This window comes from Perca fluviatilis, chromosome 7 (genome assembly GCF_010015445.1).
Source record: "Perca fluviatilis chromosome 7, GENO_Pfluv_1.0, whole genome shotgun sequence".
Lineage (NCBI taxonomy): Eukaryota > Metazoa > Chordata > Actinopteri > Perciformes > Percidae > Perca > Perca fluviatilis.
The window spans coordinates 18,083,956-18,109,142 of record NC_053118.1 but is presented as its reverse complement, the minus strand read 5'-3'; the positions used below and the strand labels follow the sequence as shown (position 1 = coordinate 18,109,142).

Sequence of the window (25,187 nt, the reverse complement as noted above, 5' to 3'; positions counted from 1 at the left end):
CATCGCCAGGTGTTTGTTCGTGTTATCTGCAGGACAACGAACGGGAAAAGACACGGATAATGTGTTGTTTTTTTATACATATGCCTATTTATGAATCATTTTAAACATATGTCTGTGTATGTTTCTTGGCAGAGGCATTTGTCCACAATAAACAGTTTATTATCATTGAAATATGTTCAGTGAACCAAAGTCGTTTCCATCAAACGTCAGTTTCCCACCTCTGATTCCCACAGCACGTTACGTGAATGGTGACGTTTTCACTCGGAAAAATGTTTTTCCGATGTCCCTGAACGCACGGCAAGACTGTACATTGAGGTGACGTCACACGTTTTAAAATCGCTTTTCTCGGCTCAAGGAAAGTTTAAATATTAAGACGTGGCACCCTATCCAGCTCTTACATATCCGTCCTCTCTAAACCATTTCGTTATACCCTTTTATCGTATCTGTCTGGAATACTTAGAATTTATTTTGTATTTTATCAACAGGTTTAGAACAATATGCTGTCTGTTATTTAAATAATTGTAGCCTACTTTACGTTTTTTAGTATTTGTTGTAATGCTTATTTTGGTGTTTCGTCTCATATGTTTGTCAAGTGAACATTACGTTTTTAAACTGTAGAAAAGAAAAATCCAACGCGTCACATGATTAAAGAACCCGGAAATACAATGTTCGGTGACGAGATGGTTTTAACGGGAGTAGCCTACAGTAGAGATATTATAATAATAATAATACAGTAATAAAGAACGTGCATGTGTTGCTGTTTTGCATTGTTTGGGAACCCCAGAGTCCAGATACTGAAGTCGTTGGTTTAAAGCCGTCGATCTGGCGACAGCACCAGCGTTTGTTTATACATGGACAAAGAGAAGTGTGGCGACAATGTAAGTAGGCGACCCCGTTGTTGTTGTTGTTGTTGTTGTTGTTTTTATTATTACAAGAGGAACCAATGTTCTTAGCTAACGTAATGAAGCGTGTAACTCATTGTCAAGTAACCTGGACTTTTGGTTATTCATACACCAAATGTATTCAGACCGTGTAACTATGCCCTGTACTTCCTGCAGCGTGCTCAGTGCTCCTGGATGGAGATGCATCAGTTCATTGGTGACCTTCTCACATCTGGAAACGCCTTAAAGGATCAGCCAGATGTGCTGAACGCAGCATGGGGTATGCCACCACCACCACCAGCTATAACTATGGCTGGTGCTGCTGGTGGTGGTGAGGCTCTGCGGTTCAAAGGTGCTTCACTTGAACCTCGACCTGCCCGGGACAAGCCTGAGGCCGAGGCGGGCCGACGGGTCCAGCCTGGGGCATCGCAGAGGAAGGGAGAGGTCAGAGACAGGAGAGACGGTAAGAGCTCAAAATAAGGATGTCTCAGTCATTTCGTTGCGTTAATTTCATTGTAATTCATATTTTTATTTTCTGCCTAGATGTGCATAATGCCTGCACCTGCCCTGGCTGCCCTTACTCCACTTGTCCAGCTTCCTTTGAGACTTTAAAACCCAGACAATCTTTGTCCTCGCCCCCACGCTCGGATGCAGTGTGCCACCCCAAAGACCTCAGCAGTACCGCTCCGATGAGTCTCAGCATGTGCTTACCGGACACCAATGAGCCGAGCAGCACCACGTCTGAGCTAGAGACCAGGGCGTCCAGCCGACCGCAGAGGGAGCCTGCAGACCGAGGGCCTCAGAAACAAGACCAGACTCCCGCTTCCAGAGCGTCCTCGGGCTCTTTGTCCCACCTCTCCATGTTTCCCTGCTTGTGTTGCCATCGCAGCCTACAAACCTGCACCCAGATACTGAGCCACCAGGAAGGCCCAGACTCCCCGTTTTCTCACGCCCATCATTTTCGTCACCACCACTGTCCCATAACGTCTTGTTTACCCTGCCCTCAGCTCGCCCGCTCTCACGCTCCACAGCTCTCTGGCCCTTTTCCCTGCCTGCCTTGCCAGCGCTCCTTTCCTACCTGTACCCAGGTCTGCCACCACCAGCACAGACAGACACCCCCTCAGCAACAAGAGGACAGCGGCAGGGCAGCTCCGACCATGCTGTCGCTCCATCCCTGTATGCACTGCTCTGCCTCTTTTTCCAGACCGTCCCAGTTGCTGCAGCACCAGCGCTCTGAGCACGCTCACAAACCACCCGGCTTCCTCTGCACAGAGTGCGGCAGGGCCTTTAACTCGCACAGCAATCTCCGCATCCACCTCAACGTGCACACCGGTGCCCGGCCCTACACGTGCTCCGACTGCGGGAAGAGTTTTAGCCAGTCGGGGGCTCTGAAGATCCACAGGCGGATACACACAGGTGAAAGGCCATATTCCTGTCGATTTTGCGGCAGGGGGTTTCCCCACCTGGCAGGGGTCCGGGCCCATCAGAGGACCCACACAGGAGAGAAGCCCTACTGCTGTAGCCAGTGTGGCAAATGCTTCACCCAGTCAGGGGCTCTTAAGATCCATATGCGCATCCACACAGGGGAGAGACCCTTCATCTGCAGCTTCTGCGAGAAAGGCTTTTCCAACCGCTCCGGGATCCGCTTCCACTACCGCACAGTCCACGGGATTACCCCTGATCACGCTGGAGAAGCTGGAGCTGGGGATGCGTATCGGGGACCAGCAGGCCGTGGTTATCCACCTGGGCGTCCCAGGACTTATCCTCAAGCCAGCGTGGGGCTAAATACAACTAACAGTCCAGAGAGTAATTTGCACACAGCTCCAAATTCCAGAGAGGGTTCGGTGTCGACCGCTGCTCATCACAAATCTCAGTCAGAGGGAGCAAACCCAGGCAGCAGCAGAGAGGGGCTTCTGTATGCATGTGAAGACTGTGGCCTGCGTTTTAAGGATGCCCCGTCCCGGAACAGACATCAGACTCTGATGCACTACTCCTATGAGGGAAGAGAGGAGGAGGAGGAGGAGGAGGAGGATGGGCAGAGGAAAGAGTCAGGGACAAACAAGGGGGTCCGCGATAACAGCGCGGCGTGAATTCATGTCGTTGGTACATTCCAACAGGATGACCATCAAAACGCCAGAGCAAATTGTGTTTAAAAACCAGTGTTGAAATAATGTGTGTAATATATTGTGTAGTTCGGTATTGGTCTTTTCAATTTGATATAGCACTCAACTTTTCAAGCTATTATATACAGTAGACTTAAATTACAATAACATGTTTTATAAGGAGGGATTCTGTGTATTATATTCAGAAGCTCAATCATGTCAGTTTTCATAACTGTTTTTTTTTTTTATTTATGATTTGATAGAAGTTAGGATTGATTGACATTTTTCTATTAATGAGGTATCCTGCTGCCTGTTTGTGCAGGTCCATCACTGCTACAGGCTTCAAGTCGGTTTTAAAATAATCTTAAACACCTTGCTGCTGCAATCACACACCAGGCCAACTCCTAAAGTATGGTTTGGTAATACAGTCGTTTTATTGTGCCTTATTCAGCAGTGAGCGAATTCATCACTAAATGTGACACCACAAAGCTTGTGAAAGCAGTTCTAGAAATGAAATGACATTTTCGAGGGTCTTTTGGTAACATTTTTTGACATAATGGAGAACTACCACTGTCACCTGACCCTTATTATATAAATGCCTTGTAATAGGAAAAAAGTACAATTTTCTATCTTCTTTTCCTCTACGTGTGGAAAAAAAGCAGTCATATTAGTTGATTTATGTTAAGTTCTTTAGTGATTTCATTTTAACTTGTATTTTCCATTGGCCTTTCCAAGGCATTGGCAATTAAGTCAAATTATGGAATACAGAGTAGATTTAAGTTGTTGTACAGTAGCTAAAGCCTAACAAATAACAAGGCCACGTAATGGAATAGTTTTAATGTTAAGGTTTTGTGTCTTGTTCGAGAACATGCATCGCGGTATGTTCAATGACCGGGGCTTTCAGCAGTGTAGATGAAAGTCCTCCCATCATAATCACGACACCACTTCGCCTGTTGTGCCTTTCTCTGTTATATTACACTCCAAGCATTTATTTAAAAAATAAAAAAAAAACTTTTACTATGTATGTATGACAATTATCTGAGGAGTGAGAACCAGCAGACAAATAATCACACAATCCAATACTGTTTAAAGCTCGAGAGCCACCTAGTGGTTACACATAGTTATAGCAACAATCTCGACCACTTAGTTACAGTGTACCATTTACTGTATAGTGCTTCTTAAATGTTTTTTTAAACAAAACATGTTGAAATTATACATTGTGAATACAATGTTTTGTGAGGACAAGTAACATATTCAATCCACTTTTTTTTTAATTTTTTTTTTTTTTTGCATTAATCTGTTAAATACAATGAAGCATACATTGCTGTATGTGTTTTCTCAAAGTGCAGCTTGTGATTAAACATTTCATCTGAGACACGACTGAACCTGTATTCACTTTGTGCATCACAGGATACTTCCGCTGTACAACTACATACTTCCTGGAAGGAAACATTTGTGTCCATATGGCTCTCGGATTATTGTGCACAATGAGTTGTGTATACCCTCATGTATGCGCCGTGATCCAAAGTGACTTCTCAACTTTGGGTGCATCACTCAATGGAAGTTCAGCTCTGTCAGCATTAGTTCTCTAGTATGGACAACACTGTCCAGCTTTTTGTCCACTTGAGACCACCCCCCCACACACACACACACACAAGTGGTCCTCTGGTTCAACACACATTTTAGCTCAGGAGTCTATTTTTCTTTCTCTGTGTCTGAGCTTGTCTATGTTCACAAAGGCTCCTCATATGTGTGCTTCTGTAGTAAAGAGTCCGATGACTTGGGCTCAGCATAGACCACGGTGACCGGCCGGGGGCCATTGACATGTAGTGCAGGAGTGCAGTAGCCATTGGAAAGCATCCTGTGCGAGGGACAGTCATACTCAGCGTGGCTGGATGGCGTCCTGGTACCAGCGGTAGGTGCTGGTACAGGGGGTCCATGTGTATTGCTGTGACTGATCCCTGTCAAAGTCGGTAGGTTGGACTCGGAGGGCTGCTCACTGAATGGCGTGGCGTACTCAGGCTCTGGGGGAAGAGGCTCGGCATACTCCGGCAGGTTGCCAGGAGTGTCATAATGGTTGAAGGCGAAGGGGGTGGTGTAGCCCTCATCTGAGGAGGGTCTGAATGTTGACCCAACCTTCGGTCCAATAGTTGCAACAGCAGGCTCTGCATAGTCTGAAAGGACAAATACATTGAAAAAAAAAAACAGTATGAGATTGTTTTTCTATTCATCTGAGATGCAACAAACATTGGGATTTTCACTGATCCCCATCCCAATCAAAAACCTTATCAGTTTCAGCATAGCCGGTGGTACTGTCACTTCTGTAGGCACTGTCAGCTCTGAGCAGTTGCTAGACAACCAGCGGAGACTCCAGGAAGTTACTTGTCCCAAGCAAGAAATAGTCTGGTGCATAACCCCCGTGGTGAATAGTGTCTTTTATTATTCTGGTTCTTCGGATTGAACAGACGAGAAATAATGTGTTAATTGGAGAGCTTTGGAGGTGCTGGTAGGTTTGGCTTTTGTTACCGTTGACCAAAGCCATGCTAGCTGTTTCCCCTTGTTTCCAGTCTTTGTGCTAGGCTAAGCTACTAGCTGCAGCCATATAACTGTCTCCAAGACAGCAAATGTTTGCCTCAATCACTGAATCAGCTGAATGCATTTTCACTGATGTCTTTGTTATCATTTACTGTATCTTGTAGTGGTCGCTATTTTTAACTCTTGGTTGCAATCGAGTGTTTTATCATGCAAGCACTCCTGTGAAAATACCTTATTCTTAGTGTGTAAATAAAAGTTTCATATAACTGTCAAATGAACCAGGATTTAAGTATAATCTTCAAAACCATTTGCTTACCTTAAAGTACCTTTAAACATACTTTTCTATTCTGAACTCAAGGTTCACTTATTTAGCTATTCCCAAGCCTCGGAATAGCTAAGTAAGTGAACCTTGGGCTTGAACATTTTTCCAGAGTACAGGCCTTTCTAAGGTCAAGAATGAACCTATAATGCACACTTCAAACAGCCATGCCAGACAAGATTATCCCTTTTGAGTTCTATATCTTTAAGACTCCTACAAATGCATAAGATAGGGTTAGGATCAGCCAATAAGGGAAAGAAACATCAGGCATTTTATGAGCTTTAAAACTTATTGGTGCATCCCCACTAATACTTCTCTATACTGTGGTGTACAAAATGTTATTAAATGGGTATAAAAGAATCAACTGTGTACCACATAGCAGCATCCTTTCACTAATGGGAAACTTTTAGGATCAATTGCTTATTTGCATCTTCAGTTTCTGAGACATGCTTCTGTTCTACTTAAAGTGATGGTTCGGAGTAATTCACCCTAGGGTCCTTTGCACCATGACCTCGAGCCAAACACCCCCCCAGAAGCTTTTTTCACCTGGGTCTAACATTGGGCGAGTTAGCGTAGAGTAGCGTTAGCCGCTGAATAGCTTAGCGCGGGGCTAATGGACCCACGTTTGTATCTCTTAAATGACCCCACTAATAATGCCCGAAATGATACCAAAGGTCTACACTAGTATATATAGGTTATGCTCTCATAAAACGATGGATTGGAAAGTTTGTAAGTACACCAGAAGTTTATGTAAATAACACTTGCCTGCTGGCTTCTGCTCTCTGCTGTTGTTGCTGCTGCTGTAAGACGAGTGGTTAGGGACATCTACAAATTACATCACCGAAAAAAGATGCAACAAAAATATTTATTAATTTAACTTATTTTTTAAAGTAAGTGCTGTAATATAACTAGCAGGAGACAAGTAATAATTGAGGTAAGTTTGGAGACATTACCTTATTTAATCATTAAATTAATACATATTTTTGTTATCTCTTTTCGATGTAGTAATTTATAGACAGCCCTAAGCACTCGTCTAACTGCAGGTAGCAGCAGCAGCAACAGCAGCAACAGAGAGCAAAAGAGAGCAGGCAAGTGTTCATAAACTTCTGGTGTACTTACAAACTTTCCAATCCATCGTTTTATGAGAGCATAACCTATTTGTACTAGTGTAGACCTTTGGTATCATTTCGGGCATTATTAGTGGGGTCATTTAAGAGATACAAACGTGGGTCCATTAGCCCCGCGCTAAGCTATTCAGCGGCTAACGCTACTCTACGCTAACTCGCCCAGTGTTAGACCCAGGTGAAAAAGCTTCTAGGGGGGTGTTTGGCTCGAGGTCATGGTGCAAAGGACCCTAGGGTAAATTACTCCGAACCATCACTTTAATAGCAGTCTCATATTAGACCAATGTAGAGTCCCTGCGTTGGATGCTTGGCCACCAACAATGTCTCCTTTAATCACAGGGACGGGGGCTGACAGCGCTGCCCTCGGATCCGACCAGACCCTACTCTCCCCAAGCAGAAGAGGCTGTGGTGTGGGAGGCCTAGACCTTACACAAGAGCCCACAGGGAGCCTCCGAGCCAGAGCTATTTTAATTAGACAGGCTATAGTGAGGGCTATGATTGTCTTAGCTTTGACCCTCTGTCCTGTTTATCACTGGACCACTCAGGGAAGGGCCCCCTCGCTGGGGGAGGAAAAGGGGGGAACTGGTGGTGGTGGTGGTGGGGGGCTGAGCGCTCTTTATCGAGCTCCAATTAAAGGGTCTCTTTCAGAGAGGCTCCGTGGACCAAAGAAAGGAATGTTTATACTGCGTCTGGGCGATGGGCTGAGCCAGGGGAAAGAATGGACAGCCCGTGGAGAGAGCTGTTTGCCTGTCAGGCCTGGCGTGAGCTCCTCAAACTGACCACTGAAGCCACAGGCTGTTAGAGCAGGAAAGATGGAGGAGGGAAGGCAGAGCTCACGACTTGAGAGCACCAGTAAACTCTGAATTGGCAATGGACTAGCAAAAAGGCAGACGCTGATAATAACAGTGGTAATACTGAGGCACAGCAGTGTTTTCTGTTGAAAAAGTAAGCCATGTTTCTATGAATTCTCACCATTAAGAGGAGGGCTAGGTAGAGCATCATGGACATTTCGCTCCAGAGGGTAAGAGATGAGCTCTGATTGTGGGCAGGAGAGACTCTTTGCCTGGAAACTCTGACTACCTGCTTGACACACAAACCCACTCAGTTAGAGGCTTTTTAACAGAAGATTAAAAAATAGTGGAAAATGTTTAAAGAGCACTTGACTTACTTGTGGTTAAGGAGTACTTCATTTGTGAATCTTTTTTCCTACATGGAGAAGGAGATGAACGCAAAGAATGATGTACATACTAGATTAGTCAATAAATCTAAATAACTGATTAGTTGTTTCAGTCATTTTTCAGGAACAACTATTTTAAAAATGACAATTAATTGAAAAAAATACTGATGAACCAATAATAAAAATAATCATCAACCTCAGTATCTTTGCCAGTCACCAAAAGTACTTAGGCATGAATAAAATAAAAGCTTTTAATGTACAGTGACAGTACTCCATGTGTTATAAATCCATTCAAATCAGAGTGTGTGCAAACTGTACTTGAAAATAAATACATTCTGAAAAGGTCAACAGTATTAAAATACAGTACCTTCTCTTCCACCAGACTCCAGCCAACAAACAACTGCCGCACGTTATCAGCCCCAGGACCACTCCCACTGCCACTATTACTGGCTGACTGGAGCCTACAGGAACATAAGCGTCTGAGTAAGTAAACAGTTGTATAAGGGTGAGGCAGGAATGCAGTTTATTGCAATGTACACACCGTTAAGTGTGAATATATAATAATGTTTTTACTGATCTGACATGTATTCTTCCTGAAATAGACTGGCATTAATTCCCATTGTACACACATGAAATGACAAAGCTATGCAAGTACACACTCTGTCTGGTATCCACTAACACTGGGCCCTCTGTGGTGGAAGGAGGAGTGGGGCTGGGCCGTGGTGTGTCCATGTTAACATTGATGGATGGAGATTCTGTTGGACCGGTAGGACAGGGCATCATAATATCAGGAGTACAGACATGAACACACTGCTAGACAGATCATGTAAACAGAGATACGTTGATTCTTGATAAGTAGAAGTAGTAGTAGTAGTGAGATCACCCACCAGCAGCTGAGCGGGACCTTGGTGTTACCTTGGCAACAGGACAGCCCAGGACTTGTACCTGAGCTAACGCTCGGCCATGCCAGCTGAGTGGCTGTAGCCGGACAAACCGAGCCACCACCGGAGGGAAAAAGCTGTTGAGAACCCTGAGGTGGCCATCCGTATAGGCCTGAAACACCTGGGAACCATGACAACCAAGTTACAGAGGGACACCAGGACGCGATATTACGAATCCCACTATGGCCACGCCAAGACCCGCCCTTCAATAGCATTTATTGGCTAGGCATCCATGAGAACGCAAGGTAACGTAACCCTATTTGTTCAGGTCTTATCCCCTGACCAATCGGCTATCCTAACCACTCGAGGTGAAATGCCTAACCCGACCAATCGAGCTGCTTCGTAGGGCGGGTCTTGGCGTGGCCATAGTGGAATTTGTAATTTTGCCACCAGGAAGTATAGACTAGGTCTGCTTGATTATGAAAAAAAAAAATCCTCATCCCGATTATTTTGGACAATATTGAATTCACGATTATTTAACAGGATTACTCATTGACTTTTGGAAAGATGTAGCAATTATTGAATTTAAAAAACAGTACAACAGTTAAACAAATCAACAGTGAAAACATCTTGAACTGTGAAATTTCCCTTAATACTTTTCCCGTTTGAACTTTTTCTTCTCATTCAGAACACAAGACAAAATAAGAGCTTACTTGTAAAACGCAATGTGCAAAATGATCGTTTTGCTCGATTACTCTGTTTTTGTGATCTTTAGGAGCCAAAATCCTAATCCCAATTACAAATTTGATTAATTGCAAAGCCCTAGTTTAGACTCAGTTGCCACATGAGAGTACCACCAAGTGAACATCAGTGAGCATGGTACAAAGGCCTACCTTTTTTTCTTTGCTGAGAGCACCTTTGTACAGCTTCCAAGCCTTTCTGTCCTTGCTGAAAAAAAGACTGTAGGATTCTATGTAGTACTCGTTTGATACCGTTGTTATTATTCCTGAAAAAACAGAGTGCAACATTTTTTTAGTTCACCATAATACAGTAACACACTGTGGACATTAAGATACAATCTCTTGGTAAAAACTATTTTACACAAAGTCTGATGACTTTTGAAAATTCAAAATACTATTCAGTGGCATAAATTCATTGTTGGTTTGGGTATTTTAATTTTGCATATTTGTAGACAATAGTATCTATCAGAGTTATCCTTTAAACAGCTTTACGTATTATAGTATATTAAAATGCTTTTAAATAAGCATATTTTACACACACACACACACACACACACACACACACACACACACACACACACACACACACACACACACACACACACACACACACACACACACACACACACTCTAATTTGAAAATGGTTACCTGTGATATTGCTTCTATCACTCAGCCCCAGCTCCACCCACGGATTTGGATCATTACCGTCTGCTGCCCAGGGTAGGAACTCATGGCTAGAATCCATGTTTCTGGAGGACCAGAACATTGTGTACTCTTGACTGTTTTCATCCCGGAAAGATGAGGCATTTAAACCAGAAACACTCAGGATGTTGTTGCATTCTGTTTAGGGGACCAGAGGAAAGTGGTTCATTATGTAACCCAGAGTGTTTTTATATACAGCAACATTAGCCACTTTACTACAAAGCATGTATACTTTACTGCAGAGCCTGTTATACCATAGTGAAAGTAACAGAAGTTTATGGATGTACAGAAGGGGGTCGAAGAAATGTCTTGAGCAACGGACGTCGGGAATGTAAATAAGGTCTTACTTGTAGTAAATGGGTTAAAACATGCAAAAACACTGGGTGTGCTGTGCTTACAACATGTAGTGATAAATGTCATGTCTTGCTCATACCTTGGCTGAAGAGCAGCTTCTTTTCTGATAATGATCCCCTGTCAAAATAAGGAGAGTTAAAAAGGTCAGTGCATCTACGTAGATACATTAAATATAATCTCATTTTGAACTCAGCCACTATGACATAATGTGATCTCTTATTTTGAGTTCAAGAAAAGCAGACACACATTTTTGAAAGGATTCCATTGGCAAAGGTGGATTCATAGAGTGTAAGACTTCTCCCACGGTTCACAGTGACACGGCCTCCCAGACTATCAGATGCAGCTCCAGCATGGACTGCAGACTTGCACAGGACTGAGGTCTATAGCAGAGAGGGACACATGGAGCCCTTTCAGACATGAAGGCAATTAATAACTTGTGCTTTTAAGTTAAAAAAAAAAGAGCCTAATACAGCTTGAAATGTAATGTGGATTACTTACATCTCTGTAACCCTGTTCAGAGTTTCCCCAAACATCCCCTGTGATATTCTTACACCCAGCAGGGCAGTACACACTGAGAAACAGCAGAAGACTCCATGAGAAACACTCACTCCTCAACTAAAACAGAATCTATTATGGGAAATGTGGATGTCAACCACTTACCTCAAAAGCTGCGAGCTAGAATGAGATCCTCGTTGTAAACAAGAAATGAGATCTGCAACAGCAAAACAGACAGAGATGTAATTAAATCAACACTCTTGAGGACTAATTCAAACTTTCCTAAATATGTATTGGTGTGGGACCCAGTAACTCAGGCTTACATAATACTCAACCACACACAAACAGATTCTGTGTGAGAGGGTAAAGCATGCTCTACGTGTGCTATATTAGGGGATGAGCGCTCATCGCTGTTGATGTGAGTAAGCCCTTTGTTACTGTCACAGTTCACGAGTACAGTGGATGGTCCTCGTGTGATCACAATTAACAGACACTGGCTTGTATGTCTGAACACGGGCTTAGCTCCAGACACTGACGGATTTCATAAACAACTCCAGTAAAAAACAGGAAACTATGATACATATTGTACAGTACAGATTACTTCATCCAGACAAAAGGGAATTATCTCTAAGTATAGACTAGCATTCAGACCAAACAAGTCCACATTGGTTATTTAAATGATACACAGGAAGAACTTTAACCATTGTCTCATTTGAATTGGTACGAATTGGTACGAAACATTTAGACATTTCTGTGTACATGTTACAATCTGCTGTTGCGTTGGTAGAGGGAGTTAAAATACTTGGACTTTATAACCGCTAGATCAACAGCCATCTGGGTTGCAACAAACACACAATGGTAGTGGGCTTGCAGTGGTTAACACGCTGATGAAGAGGAGGGGGAGGGAAAAAGAAATCCAGCCACTTAAAGCGACAGACTGAGCCTGAGGGCCTCACTCCATTGAGCCTAAGAAGAGAGTCGGATACTTGCTTTCCAAGCAAAGACGCCAGAGCAAAGATAGCGATGGAGGATGAATGCCAATAAGAAGTGACTCATGGACTCACAGCACACACACACACACACACACACACACACACACACACACACACACACACACACACACACACATCAACGCACAATGCACAAGGACAAATATTCACACAGACATTGGTGTTAAAATTACACCAGTGTTAACTTGTAAATGAGCAAATTTGAGAAAATCAATTCAAACTATATATCAGGCATTTGTAAAGCTGAGCTACCGCAGTAATAACTGAACAGCCGTGTAACCACAGATGTTGGTAATAAACAACTTTTGTATACTTATTTTAACCAGGTAAGTACTTTACAAATAGCAATCAACAACTTACAAACGTCTTACCTGGATACTGGTCTGTGGTATAGGACAGTAGAAACCCTCGTCCAGAGCGGTGTGGGCCTGACCTGAAGGTTATTGTCACTTCATTGCTTTTAAATGTCACATTGTTCAGGGATGCATCAAGCTTCCCACACACTGGACCTGTGAACACGCAGACCCACAACAACATTTGTAAAAGCACATTAACACAAATACTTTGATGTTTCCAATGCCATACTGTATACAGGCTCACGCACAAACAGCATATTACATGCTCAAATAGTGAAATAGTGTCAGTCCCTTTGTCAGATAAAGATGATTTAAGTCAGTCCACTAGTGTTTTCCTGTTTGTTTCCCATAACACCAACTGTATAGTAAAGAGCAAAGCCATGTAGACTGCATGTATGAACACCTCCCCAACAGAGAAAACTACATAAAAATCGTGTGCAAGGTTCTGAGGAATCCGATAATAAACACAAATGGCAGCCTAACAAAAAATATTTCTCTCTCCTGAATCTTGTCTTGTCAAATTTGTATGCCCTCAAGACACGACTTGATACACCTGGTTGGAGAACGTGCATGTGTCTGTTACAAAACTGGGTTCGCCTCTTTTGTCAATGTGTCAAAGGAATGGCATGCCCTGTGTGTATTCCACAATCATGGCTGGGAGAACATCAGTAATGACATGGGACATCAAAAATCCATCAGCGGCGAACAAGCTTACCCAGACTGGGTATCCCGCTCTTGTCTGTGATCACAAGAGAACCATTCCTGCAGCCTGCACTGCTCTCAATGTCAAAATCCCCAAACAGCAGTCGCAGCGTTCGCCCCTCTGGCACTCGAAGCCTCCACTTACACCAGGTGTTACTGGGGTAGGTGCCTGGGTAGTTCTGAGAGGCCAATGTGCCAGACTCTGTGCCCAGCAATGTATGTCCACAGCCATTACCTGAAATAACACAAGTACAATAAGGAGGCTGTGATGGGAAAATCCAACATTAGAACATGTTTAGGGACAGTTTCATTCCAAAATTAGATGCCAACCACTTGCTAAGGGATAGTGTCTTTAAAAATGTTTTCATGTTTTATTTCAAACACTTTTTCACAAAAAAGCCATTTTCAGTTTTTGAGTAGCAAAGGATCAAGGTTATTAGTATTTTAAGTTAAATCATTAATGTAACTCACTTCTTATAGTGTACGAGGGCTGCTTATTTTTTTAAATTATGGATTAATCTCATTTTCTCAATCAATCATTTGGTTATTTAAAATGTCCCTATGCGTGGCCAGGATGGCTCAGTCGGTGGAGCGGGCGCACATGTGCACCTGTGCAGAGGTTCCTGCATGTCCTCCTCTCTCTCCCCCTTTCATTGCTTTCCTATCATTAAAGGCGGAAATGCCCCAAAAATTATCTTAAAAAAATGTAATAAATAAAAAATGTTTCTATGGCACAATTTTTAGGAGCCCAAATTGGCATATATTCACGTTGCTTGTTTTGTCCGACCAACAATTCAAAACCCAAAGTAGTTCAGCTGAATGTTATAGAAGACTAAAGAAACCAGCAAATATTCACATTTCACAAGCTGGACGTAGTGAATTATTAGCATTGTTTTCTCATTCTTATTAGCATGACTTTTAACAATTAACTGATTATCAATAGTTTTGCATATTAATCACCTGTTGATCGACTAATTACTGACCAACAAGACATATTTATTTCTCACACAGCTGATGGTTATCAAAGCATTTTATAAATAGAAATTTCACTTCCAAAGCATCTGTGCCAGGCAAAGAGTTGTAAGCTAAGCGCCCCAAGCTTAAATAAAGCTAAAATCACCTAACCGCAGACAGCTTCGTCATTGATTCTCAAACTAAATACACAGAATATTAAGCGCTTTGTTAATGCACCATTTTGGAACAGATGAGTAATACGTCTGTTCTGAACATGCAGAGCAGACCAGGGCATGTTTATGCTCTTCTGATCATAACAGTAAGAGGACACAACTGTCTGTCATGAGACAAATTTATGTTATGATTTGGCGCTATATAAATAAAATGAACTTGATTTAAGAGAAAAGGCCAGAAAATTGAAAATGTCTGTTCTTTTTATTTATTTATGCGTTACTTTCCTTATGAACACAGTTTTTCTTGAAGCTTGATTCATTACATCCTCTGACCTGTGGTTGCCGTGACTAACATTTTAACGGGAACGGAAAACACAAATATTTAGATCCTCTTACACCCCCGTGGGTCACAGAAAATAAATGACTCAATTCCTACAGTGGTCATACAGAGATAAGTGCTGTGGGGGCGGCAGACAGGCTCAAAACCTACCCCAAAAATGTCAAGTAATGACGTGTTCCAAGAATGGTCAAAACTTGGCACCAGGGTCCATGTAAGCCTACGCATCATCCCTGTCCTTGTCTTCCTTATAAGGCTCCTGGAGATTTGTTGAGGGGAAACAGGAGGATAACCTTCCACTCACCCTGTGTCACACACATCCTGCATCACACCAGCCGTTCCCCTACTTCCCGACAGCTCTTCAGCTCCTGATACCATAAACCTTTGGATGTTATTGCCCCTCCTCAAGTCCCCAAAGGATTCCCTGGAAATGCCACAGCGACATACTGTAACCGTGGGCAACAGAGCATGGATCTGTCACCTTCCGGTGGGAGGCCACAGAGGCTGCAATGCTTGGGGAAGTTCTGGGTGGCCGGTAATCTCTCCCTGCTCGCTGAACCCTTTAACCTACAGTCTGTTTCTAGTTTCATACAGAGAGGATATGTGTTTGGCCTGTTCTGACCAGTTTAGAAAATTTAGAAGGCGAATTACAGAAGTCGACCTGGGTGGCAGGATAGCAGACACTCAATCAAAAGCAGCCCGGCAACATTGTTTTTCCACTTGAGGCTTTGCTGGCAGGTCTTTACAGGTCCACAATAGCAGACAGGATCTTCACCTGTGCTACCTGTCACTATATTGCCTTAACCTGTCTTGTGTGTCAATCACAACATTACACCGCCATGGCTAAAATGTTTCCCCCATACCCTGGCCCCACCAAAGCTCTTTGCATATACTTGCCAGAAACCAAAAAGTGATTCAGAATAAGTAATTGACCCTGGACTTAATCATCTTCCGATGTGAGGAAACCAAAATGCTAAAGAGACAGACAAAAAAGATTTGTGGTATGGCTGAATGTTATATTTCTATGGGGCAGTTAACTGCTTTTCTATTTGTCTGTGTGTATGTATGGTCACTGTGATTTATACTGCATATCGACTTGTCTGCTGTTCAGAAAAAGAAAAAAAACCTGTGGGAAAGGTAAGCTGCTGGGATCACTAGGTAAACATGCACCAGGGAAGAGTATGTAAAGAATGCCACCATGACCTCACATGGTCGACCTTTGCGCCTACTTCTATTTGAAATACAGTATTTTGCCACTGACCTAAGCACATAGTATAGTGACTAATGTAAGTTTCTTGTGGGTCATACCATAAAAGTAGAATTGACATCATAACATATGAAAACCGTTAGGACTTGTGCATTACACAATACAAGCCTATAATGGTGATATCAGTTAGCTAGCATAGCTGCTGATGTAAATTTGAGGTAACGATAGTAGCACGTTTGTATAGTAATGACTAGCTAGCTTAGTTAGGATGCAAAGGTTGTTTCAAAGCCTGTTGGTCATTGGTACTTGTCGCACTTCTGCCAGGGATTTTAAACTATGCCACTAACGTTACCATTAAGTTCCAATAAACTAGCAATTAATTTGTTATTAGCTATTCGTGACCAGAAGTAGTAACAGCACGTTAACGTTAGTTACAACAGCTAACAAGATGTTTGAAATAGTCTCATTCGTCACATTCTTTATCTTGTCAAAAGCGTTAACAAAATAGGTTTTTCTTACCCTCCTGGCCGTGAACACCTACGGAACAGACGATAAAAGTGATCCAGAAACCGGTAATAAGAGACTTCACAGGATCCCGGATGTTTTTACACTTTGCAAGCATGATTTCCAGAGCTCCGCGTGAAAAAGTAAGGTGCAAGCCCCGATGGCTCGAGCTTCTAGCCTCAGTGAAAAGTTATAGTATAGTAGGCCTACAAGGTACTGGATATTTACTATTGGCCACGAGACGTAAACTCGACCTCTCATTGGTTTTCCGTGAGTGCCAATCAAATAATCCCAAGCATTCAAACCAACAAAGTCTAATACTAATACTTCATAAAGAAATGAAAAAGGTGACATTTTGCATTCAAAAGTCAATATGGGTAACCTACGATTCTCTATACATTCTCTTGTAAAAGCAACATTTTGAACATTTTTGCTGTTGAAATAGGCTACATTGTCTGTGTAACTTTTGACACACCTACATCACTTTACACTAAGTGCAAAGCCTGCCACCTGCTGGTGAAATACAGGCAACAACAACAACAACAACACGCAACAGCATTGAACAGCGTTTATTGCATGACAAACCAAAAAGAAAAGGCCACACAAGTGGGACCTGAAACAGTTAGGTCTAAAACCTACGAGGGAAGCGTCCATTAAAAAGATATTTTAGACGACTTCCTTTTGGGGGAAAAAAAAACATGTTTTGAGGCTTGAAATCTCCCAGCATTCACGGTGCTATGGCTCAGAGCTCAGATGTAGCTCAAACCAATCCGTGCGCTTGCACATACGAGCAGTTTGACCGATTTACACATCGCGTGCGAACTAACCGCTTCTCGTGACAGCGGGACAGATGCTTCTCAGGCAAATGCTGCCTTCAGTGCAGGAAGTGTAACGAAGCAGCACGGCGCATGCTCTTGTGCCTTTCTCACAAGCAAGAGTATGAACTATCCCCAGCTGTAAAACGGTAAGTAAAACTACGAAAATATGCTTTAAAGTAGCATGTAGTGTTTCAGAGTTTTAGTGTAGACTCGGTGGGTTGTTGTGCACCCTCTGTGGGATGGGGGCGCGCGCCGTCGCACCGTTGTTTGCCGGGGTGTGCGTGCTGCCGCACCAACAGACGTCAGTTTGAGTGGGCGAAGGAGGGTGAGAAAGGCACGCAACTGTCCGTGTAGGAGTATGTGATCCAACAAGGGCTACTTGAGTTAGTGTGTAACATGATGTTGATCAATTTATAGTCTGCTTTTCACTGCATGGAAATGTTGTTTACCATGGAATTGACCTAACAGACAGTTTGGTTATTTCTCCTCCATTTCCCTCTATGCTATGACATTGTCGCCCAGTGTCTCTCTAACGCCTCAGCTGCTGCTTGTGTAGGACTGAAAGATGGACAGAATCATACTAGAAATAATGCAATAACAGTTTGTTTATTATTCTGTAACTGTTTACCGAGGAGGGAGTTTACATTTCTTTTTCACCCTAATTCCTAATGACCATATACTTCAGTGGACACTATATACATTTGACCAAAATTAGATTGTTATTTCTCAACACCTACATTTCCAGTAATTAAAGACCTTACACTTTATAATTTAACTGTAACCTTTTCAGAAATTGTATAGAATGTAACCATGCTACTGAACAACAATGACAGCAGGCACAAAGAAATAACTGTGATTTAATGATTTGCCTAATATGACTTGTTAACAGCATACTGCAGATTTGGCTACATTTGTTCAACAGGTCTTTTATTGGTACCATACTTTGAAGAAAAGTGGCCTAAATGCAACAAAGTTGGATAACACAGTGCTGATAAGATTTGATTTGAGAATTGCACGCTATATAAATTAAAAACATTTATGTCCACTGTGGCTATTATATTTGCTGCCCCATTTTATTTTTTATAATTCTGGCCTTATAAACCCAGGTTTTAGTCAAAACGGTAAGCTGTTGTTGCATCATCTAGTATAATATTCATGTGCATTCTCAACAGCAATATAGGAAGCAAGTCCTGCCCGTGTGAGGATTATGTAATTTTAAACCCAGTATGGTTACAGTTGCATGCCAGAAAAGACTGTGACTTGTGTGTGCATTAAATAGTATCACTGCGTGCATGTGTGTGTGATCTGGATGTTAACATGCGTGCTCGGCCCTCTCTGCGTGCAGCTCTGTGGGGAGGGGTGATGGCGGGTGCTGAGGTCGCTGTGTCTTCAGGGGATCTCATAACAGTGAAGGAGGAGGAAGGGGAGTCCAGTGGCAACAACCATAAGACTCAAGTCATCCTGCACCTGCAGCCCATCCTGCATGGGTAACAAGGCTTATATCATTAAAGGGCCAGTAGATGTGTTGCATTTACTGTGTTACACAATAGAGAGGCAATTGTAAACAAATAGATACATTTGTATAAAAGTATAGACATATATTTATCATGATGATAGTTTTTCTCCTAAGCAAATCTTATGACATTCTTTTACATCACTGCTGTTCATATTCAGTTTAATGCAGGCTTAAGTCAAACAATACAACAGTAAGCTATGTGGAGAAAAAGAAAACCACTGACATTTCAAAAAGGGTAGATATGCAGTAGCTAATCACATATTTTGCTGTAAAATTCAGAACTAGTCCACTCTCACTTTGCATTAAATTATTATTCTGTTAAACATGATAATTATGTCGCCCTCTGCAGGTTAAATGATGACATTGCTAACACTGGCACTACAGTCTTGGCCATAGAGACACATCATGGTATGTGACATTTTCCCTTCACTGCTGACATTAAACTACAACAGGAATTCCTGTGAATGCTGTGCATGAAGCAACCACTTTGTTGATACAGTATACTTAATTATACTTTGATTAATAAACATATTGCTTTGCTGTTCAGTGTATAATAAAATCCCACACTGTGTGATTGTTAGAAGACAGTAAAGCAGAAGGAGAGGAGATTGAGTATGGCTACCCCATCACCTGCGGAGACAGCAGAGCTGTGCTACTATTTAAGAAGTTTGTTTGCCCTGGAATCAACGTCAGATGTGTCAAAGTAAGTTTACTCGGTTAATTCATCCAGACATGATTACCTTTACATTTTGTCCGTCATATATGTCTCATTCCTTTCTCCGCATACTTTAAAAAAACATACATTGGGTTGTCTTCTTCTTTTACAGTTCAATGACCAGCTCATCAGTCCCAAGCAGTTTGTACATCTGGCAGGGAAAGCCACTCTGAAGGACTGGAAAAGGGCCATCAGACTGGGAGGGGTAATGCTCAGGTAGACTTGTGAAAACAAAAACACTATGTTTGTCTGTCCTCTTCCTCATAGCTGCTGACTGATGCTTACTGTAAATCTGCATGCCCTTTAATTACTTTGTTGCATTGGGGTTAAAGTATCAGACTTGAAACACCTCAGTCTAATGAAGTCAACAGCATATCTCATTCATATAATTTGCACTTGCGTCAAGTCTGTCTGCGTTGGGGTTTGCCAGCGCATTCCAGAGATAGTCAGTAAGCAACGTTATTATGATAGCAGGATCAAATAACTCGCAAGCAAGCTGCTGACTGAAACTCACCCCTTTATCATGTTTGCACTTGTTCTCAGTGTTACTGTGAGGCAATATACCGACTCAATAGGCAATATCTGCTCTTTTCATCTTTATTCCTCCAGAGGTCAGATCAATGGGCTTTGTGTCAAACAAACCTCTGGAAAGCTATCAAGATTGTTCAACATACTCAATCCACACTTTTCTTGAATACTCTGTAGTGTTCTTTTAACCTGCCTCACCCCCTCGCAGGAAAATGATGGACTCCGGCCAGATAGATTTCTACCAGCATGACACCGTGTGCAGCAACACCTGCCGCAGCACTAAATTTGATGTGCTGATCAACAGCACACGGCTTCCTCCCGGGACCTCAGTGCAGCTGAGCCCGTCATGTCTGGCTCTTGACCTGGTTGGAGGACAGGTGCCTCCCCTGACAGGTAGATTTCAGTTGGCATTTACTGTTTGATGTTTTTTCTCTCCCACATATGCTTGGGCTGCTGTTGGTATTATTATATGATTGAAATGATGGAGAAAAAAAACCTTTGAAGCCATCTGGATATGATTTAAAGGAATTTCTGACGCAAGCTGTTGGAGCTCAAGGACAATAAGGAATTAGGAAATTACCTGAACATTAAAAGCAATCGGATACCTTTTTATAAACAAACCCGTTTCCCTACTGAGAAAGCACTGCACAGAAAAAAATATAACAATAGTAATAATAAAAACAATTGAATTTCCTTTGCAGTCTTCCTCCTGCCTACTCATGTTCAATGGAAATATGAGATGCTCTCTATTTACAGTATATCCCTTTTTGTGGTCATTCAGGAGAGGCTGTGCATGATGCAGTAGAGGTAGAAGAGCCTTTGGAGGAGAAGTGCAATGCAACAGCAGAGTGGCGCCCTGGTCCAGCCCGGGAAGTAAATCACACAACAGCCAACGGACATGCTGCGAAGAGAAAGAGAGCTGACACACCTGGTAAATGTAAAAAAGTATACACGGGTGCTTGTTAAACAGGATGAGGAAGATATTTGAATTGACTGATAGGAAAAATATATTGACTTTCAAGGCTGAATCAATTAACCTTTTTTGGACAAAACCAAGAAAATAAGAGCCCTCTTTATACATCAGCCTTATTTAGCATTCATCACGTAATATGTGATACTTGGACAATATGCTACACAGCAGGAAACTACTCACCTGCAGTGCTCCACTGTGACTTTTATAGGAAACGCCACATATTCTGTTTAAAAGCTTTGTAATCCGGTAGTTTACTGCAGTTTTGTATTGGCACATCATGTTATAACCTCCACTGTAAACTCATGGAAGTTGCGTTTACTTCTGGTATTAACCACTTTGTCAGCTGACCAAGGGCAATGTCCTGGAGGTAAATTTGGAAAGGTTATAAGATACCTCTCACTGTACTATTGGAGGAGACACAGGTTCAGCCCACTGACCTTTAGTCCTCCAGAGGCCACGCATTCGTAAGCCATGTCCTTTTAAAAGAGGCGGCCCTTAATTTGCAACTTTGTATCTTGGTGGATAAAAATGTTAACTGGTGAGGAAAAGAAACTTGGATTCATCATTGCATGAATAATAAATGAAAATCTGCAGAAAAAACAATTGACAACAACTGTGCACTTTAACATCCCGCTAACTGCAGTCTGTCTGTCCGTGGTGTCTCGCCTCCCGCAGCCACTGCTGCTTGACACCTCTGATACATGGAGCCAATGAAACCTCTGAATCTGCAGTTGTGCGATGTTCTGCCATTCCTAGCCGACTGACCTTAAAAAGTTGCTGACTGCTAACAGGCAGAGAGTCACATCCCTTTATATTACCATTGACGGCATCTGACATTTTTAAATGCGGCTTTTTCTTGCAGGGGCCTAATCTTTGATTTAAGGGCTTTTAAAGGTGACCTGATTAGGCATTGTTCCAGCTGGACCACAGTAGGTAAAATAGCCTCAAGTGATCATTTGTGTGAATGGCAAATGGCGGTATCGCTTGGTCACAAGGCTTAAAACAAATTGACAACTCTCAGGAAACAGACTTGCTCCTCTAGCTCCAGAAATGTGTTTCTTTCCATTAGTGTACCGTTCCGACATCAAGAAATACATGAATTTAGCTTCAGATAGCTGTAAATGGGATTTGGAATATTTTCCGTGGGTATAGTGCATTTATCTTGACAGAAATTTAAGCTAAGGTGAGAGTGGGCATATTTCTTTCAAGATAAGATATCAAAGCCCCTCTGACATTTTATCATTCTAATATACTCAACTTCTATTTGGCTCCGTTTTGTACAGATCCCAAGTAATTTTTCAGTCTCCCTCCAATCTCTCCTGTCCTCCTTACTCATCTCTTTCTAACCCATTTTCCTGCTCTTTCCTCTCGACCTCTATCACCCATTTAACATCCTCTGCTACACCTCTCCCATTTCCTCTGTCTTGTTATATCTTTTTTTTCATTGTTTTTCCAACCCTGATATCTTTCTATGTTTCCCCTACTCAGTTTATTACAGTCTTTCAAACCATTTACTCCTCAAATCTCTCTTCCAGACATTTCTCTGCCTCCATACTCCTTCTCATTTATCCCACATTTCTTATATAATTTGCTTTGCTTTGCTTTTGTATTCCTATTGTGTCCCATCTCTTTTACTGTCGAACTCTACAGCTCACATAGGAATGCATACGTTCTCACACATACTCAAATCACCTCTATGATGCCACTTTCTCTTATTTCTCTGAGGCACTTTGTCATGTTTTCCCCACATATCATAATAATGTCCCACCAAATTGACCTTCTCTAGATGGAGTACTGAGCCTGTGGAAGGGTGTGGCAGACTCTGGGCTGATGGGCGAGGTTCTGTCCAGTCTCCAGACTGAATTATTAGCCACTCTTAAAGGAGTGGAGGTTCGCAGTGAGAAGGCCAACCTGCAGGAGACGGGTGAGTTCCCACAGTGGGACCTGGCTAACCGGACTGTGAAATGAATTACTCTCAGTCGAGTATAAAAAATGTAAATCAAATTTTACAATGATTTTTAATAAAGGCTCCAGCAGCTAGATCTAGTTTGAGAAGGAAATTCATGGACATTGATTAAAAAAAAGAAGAAAAAAAAAGTGGTTTAGAAATGATGTGGACAATCGTATCAATCGTTCAAGCCTTGTAGCTGACTCTTGATGATTTTATTTTGTCAGATGCCGTCATACTTAATTCCCTGTGTAAGATGTTTGGCCTTTTAGACTCAGTGAAGCAAGCTCTGGACCTGAAGCGCAGCCAGGATGAAGAGAACAAAATCCATAACAATGTTTATGGTGAGAAAGCTGTTGATGCAACGCATGGTACATACAGTGATATCTCAGTTGATTATATCAACTAATATGCAGTTTTCCCTCAGTGCCGGATGAGATGTTGGAGGAGCGGAGAAAGCAGGGTTCTGATAAAAGTACCTCCTGCAAAACTCTGCCCTTGAAACACCTACGACCTCACAACCCGTCAAACAGCCGGACCCACAACTTGCTGTCTCCCGTCAAAACAAGCCCAGTGATCCAGCCTCTCTCTGCTACCGGTTTATCTGCTGCAGCTTACGCTCAGCTCACCATCAACCCTCAGCTCTTCACCCTTTTCCCTGGCTCCACTGGCCAGCGCCACCATGCCAGAGCTGGCAGGATGGACAGGGATGGCTATAATGCCCTGCTGGAGAGGGAGCAAGAGCTCGGTGAGACAGGGAACCAGGACAAGCTTTGCAGGCTGGGACAGGAGGGCGTGGAGGGAGAGGACACCTCAGGGATCCACAAAGAGCCTGTACTGAGGACTGTTAAGTTTGAAGAAGACCATCACCTTAGAATCGAGGAGGTAGAGGAGACGGAGGGCTTGCATGATATTGAAAAGGTTGTTTTAGGAAGAAAGGCTTCAAAGAAACATAAAAGTAAGTGAGGGAGAACGACGATCCCAAAAGGATGCTGGACTAAGTGAGGGAATGTGCCTGAGACCTGAAGACTAAACAACGTTACTTGGTCAAACTGTACTTTTATTTTTCTTGTATTCTCATATATACAGTATACTGTGGTTACTGGTGTTACAGGCACAGATTTGTTCTTGCATTGAGACATTTGAGAAGAGCATTTTGGACATGCTTTTCTAACATAGAGCTAAAATGATTCATTGATTGGTAGACTGACAGAAATGAATTACTTTGATAATTAGTTAAATTAGAATAAGTCGTTATCTAAGTAAAAATCCCCAAATTGGGTTTTGAACTGTTGGTTGAAAAAAAATACAAAATATTTTGCAATATGAAGCCGTCACTTTGGGCTCTGGGAATTTGCAATGGGCTTTTTTTTTTTTACTATTTTCAGATATGTTATAGACTTAAAGTGATTAATCAGCAATACATAGTCAGCATTTTTAATTGATCAAGAAGTAATTGTTAGTTGCAGCCCTAAAACAAAGACATCTCTCTTGTCTGTTGAATATAGTATATTAGGAACAGTACTCTGTGTAAGTGTTTCAAAATTAAAGTCAGATAAATATAATATTTGTTTCTATTTATGATCTTTGGTGATAACATTTTCCTTCATCTAAAAGTAATTTGCAGGTGTTTGTGACACATTTTTCCTCATACTTTAATATTATATATATTATATATATATTTGTTTATACTGCTATTTGTAATTGAATATTTTGGGAGTTACACTTGTGTGTTGAATTTTAGATTATTTGGATTTTGTGAACTATATCTCACTCAGACTTGTATTTAGGCCCTTGTTATAATGCCTAAGACCTGCCTAAGATCTATGCACCTGGCACTCCCTGTCTGAAGAATAAATTCTTCTTCATTTTTGACAGTGAGAACTATTTATAAAGTAATGTGACTGTTAATGTGATTGCTTTATGCAGAGTTTTACTAAATAAAACTAAATACATCTATCTATCTATCTATCTATCTATCTATCTATCTATCTATCTATCTATCTATCTATTACAGGGGAGAAAACTGCTGTTCTGCGGTTTCACCTGAAAAGCATGTCAGATTTGTGGTCAAACAACAATCACTGATGTCAAACAATCATTTTCTATTCGGCAGACGGTTGAAATTGATTTTT

At 42.0% G+C, this 25,187-nt stretch overlaps 3 protein-coding genes across 5 annotated transcripts; 2 read left to right on the top strand and 1 right to left on the bottom strand.

Moving 5' to 3' along the window:
• Positions 1-252: 252 nt before the first annotated feature.
• si:ch211-79k12.2 (uncharacterized protein LOC568844 homolog) lies at positions 253-3,994 on the top strand. Its single transcript, XM_039806004.1, has 3 exons — positions 253-878; positions 1,059-1,344; positions 1,425-3,994. The coding sequence occupies exons 1-3, from the start codon at positions 852-854 to the stop codon at positions 2,969-2,971; spliced, it is 1,860 nt and encodes a 619-aa protein (XP_039661938.1). The 5' UTR covers positions 253-851; the 3' UTR covers positions 2,972-3,994.
• On the bottom strand, positions 3,394-16,840 carry si:dkey-34d22.1 (discoidin, CUB and LCCL domain-containing protein 1). 2 transcript variants are annotated; one of them, XM_039806002.1, is made up of 15 exons: positions 16,570-16,840; positions 13,393-13,614; positions 12,693-12,830; positions 11,477-11,528; positions 11,315-11,387; positions 11,063-11,196; positions 10,896-10,933; positions 10,409-10,600; positions 9,913-10,025; positions 9,026-9,200; positions 8,798-8,893; positions 8,506-8,599; positions 8,130-8,167; positions 7,934-8,044; positions 3,394-5,157 (listed from the first exon to the last, which is right to left on the bottom strand). In XM_039806002.1, exons 1-15 carry the CDS (start codon positions 16,670-16,672, stop codon positions 4,715-4,717), a joined length of 2,022 nt encoding a protein of 673 aa, XP_039661936.1. In that variant the 5' UTR covers positions 16,673-16,840; the 3' UTR covers positions 3,394-4,714. The 2 variants fall into 2 exon arrangements, with proteins under 2 accessions (XP_039661936.1, XP_039661937.1); XM_039806003.1 differs by having other exon boundaries at positions 7,934-8,041; positions 16,570-16,839.
• A 226-nt stretch (positions 16,841-17,066) lies between these two features.
• Positions 17,067-24,963, top strand: LOC120562321 (glucocorticoid modulatory element-binding protein 1-like). 2 transcript variants are annotated; one of them, XM_039806006.1, is made up of 10 exons: positions 17,067-17,518; positions 18,718-18,859; positions 19,238-19,296; positions 19,473-19,591; positions 19,716-19,819; positions 20,340-20,524; positions 20,913-21,062; positions 22,891-23,028; positions 23,280-23,396; positions 23,480-24,963. In XM_039806006.1, the coding sequence occupies exons 2-10, from the start codon at positions 18,735-18,737 to the stop codon at positions 24,016-24,018; spliced, it is 1,536 nt and encodes a 511-aa protein (XP_039661940.1). In that variant the 5' UTR covers positions 17,067-17,518; positions 18,718-18,734; the 3' UTR covers positions 24,019-24,963. The 2 variants fall into 2 exon arrangements, with proteins under 2 accessions (XP_039661940.1, XP_039661939.1); XM_039806005.1 differs by having other exon boundaries at positions 19,470-19,591.
• Positions 24,964-25,187: the final 224 nt, after the last annotated feature.

Excerpts from the sequence above, each read along its gene's own strand:
- LOC120562321 (XM_039806005.1), top strand. The coding sequence starts at position 18,735 with ATGGCGGGTGCTGAGGTCGCTGTGTCTTCAGGGGATCTCATAACAGTG. Across the intron at positions 19,297-19,469 it reads GGCCATAGAGACACATCATG|AAGACAGTAAAGCAGAAGGA; the intron begins GTATGTGACATT and ends TGTGATTGTTAG. Across the intron at positions 23,029-23,279 it reads GGCCAACCTGCAGGAGACGG|ATGCCGTCATACTTAATTCC; the intron begins GTGAGTTCCCAC and ends TTATTTTGTCAG.
- si:ch211-79k12.2 (XM_039806004.1), top strand. The coding sequence starts at position 852 with ATGGACAAAGAGAAGTGTGGCGACAAT. Across the intron at positions 879-1,058 it reads AAGAGAAGTGTGGCGACAAT|CGTGCTCAGTGCTCCTGGAT; the intron begins GTAAGTAGGCGA and ends TACTTCCTGCAG. Across the intron at positions 1,345-1,424 it reads GGTCAGAGACAGGAGAGACG|ATGTGCATAATGCCTGCACC; the intron begins GTAAGAGCTCAA and ends TTTTCTGCCTAG.
- si:dkey-34d22.1 (XM_039806002.1), bottom strand. The coding sequence starts at position 16,672 with ATGCTTGCAAAGTGTAAAAACATCCGGGATCCTGTGAAGTCTCTTATT. Across the intron at positions 13,615-16,569 it reads AGGTGTTCACGGCCAGGAGG|GTAATGGCTGTGGACATACA; the intron begins GTAAGAAAAACC and ends GTGTTATTTCAG. Across the intron at positions 10,601-10,895 it reads GAAGCTGCTCTTCAGCCAAG|AATGCAACAACATCCTGAGT; the intron begins GTATGAGCAAGA and ends TCCCCTAAACAG.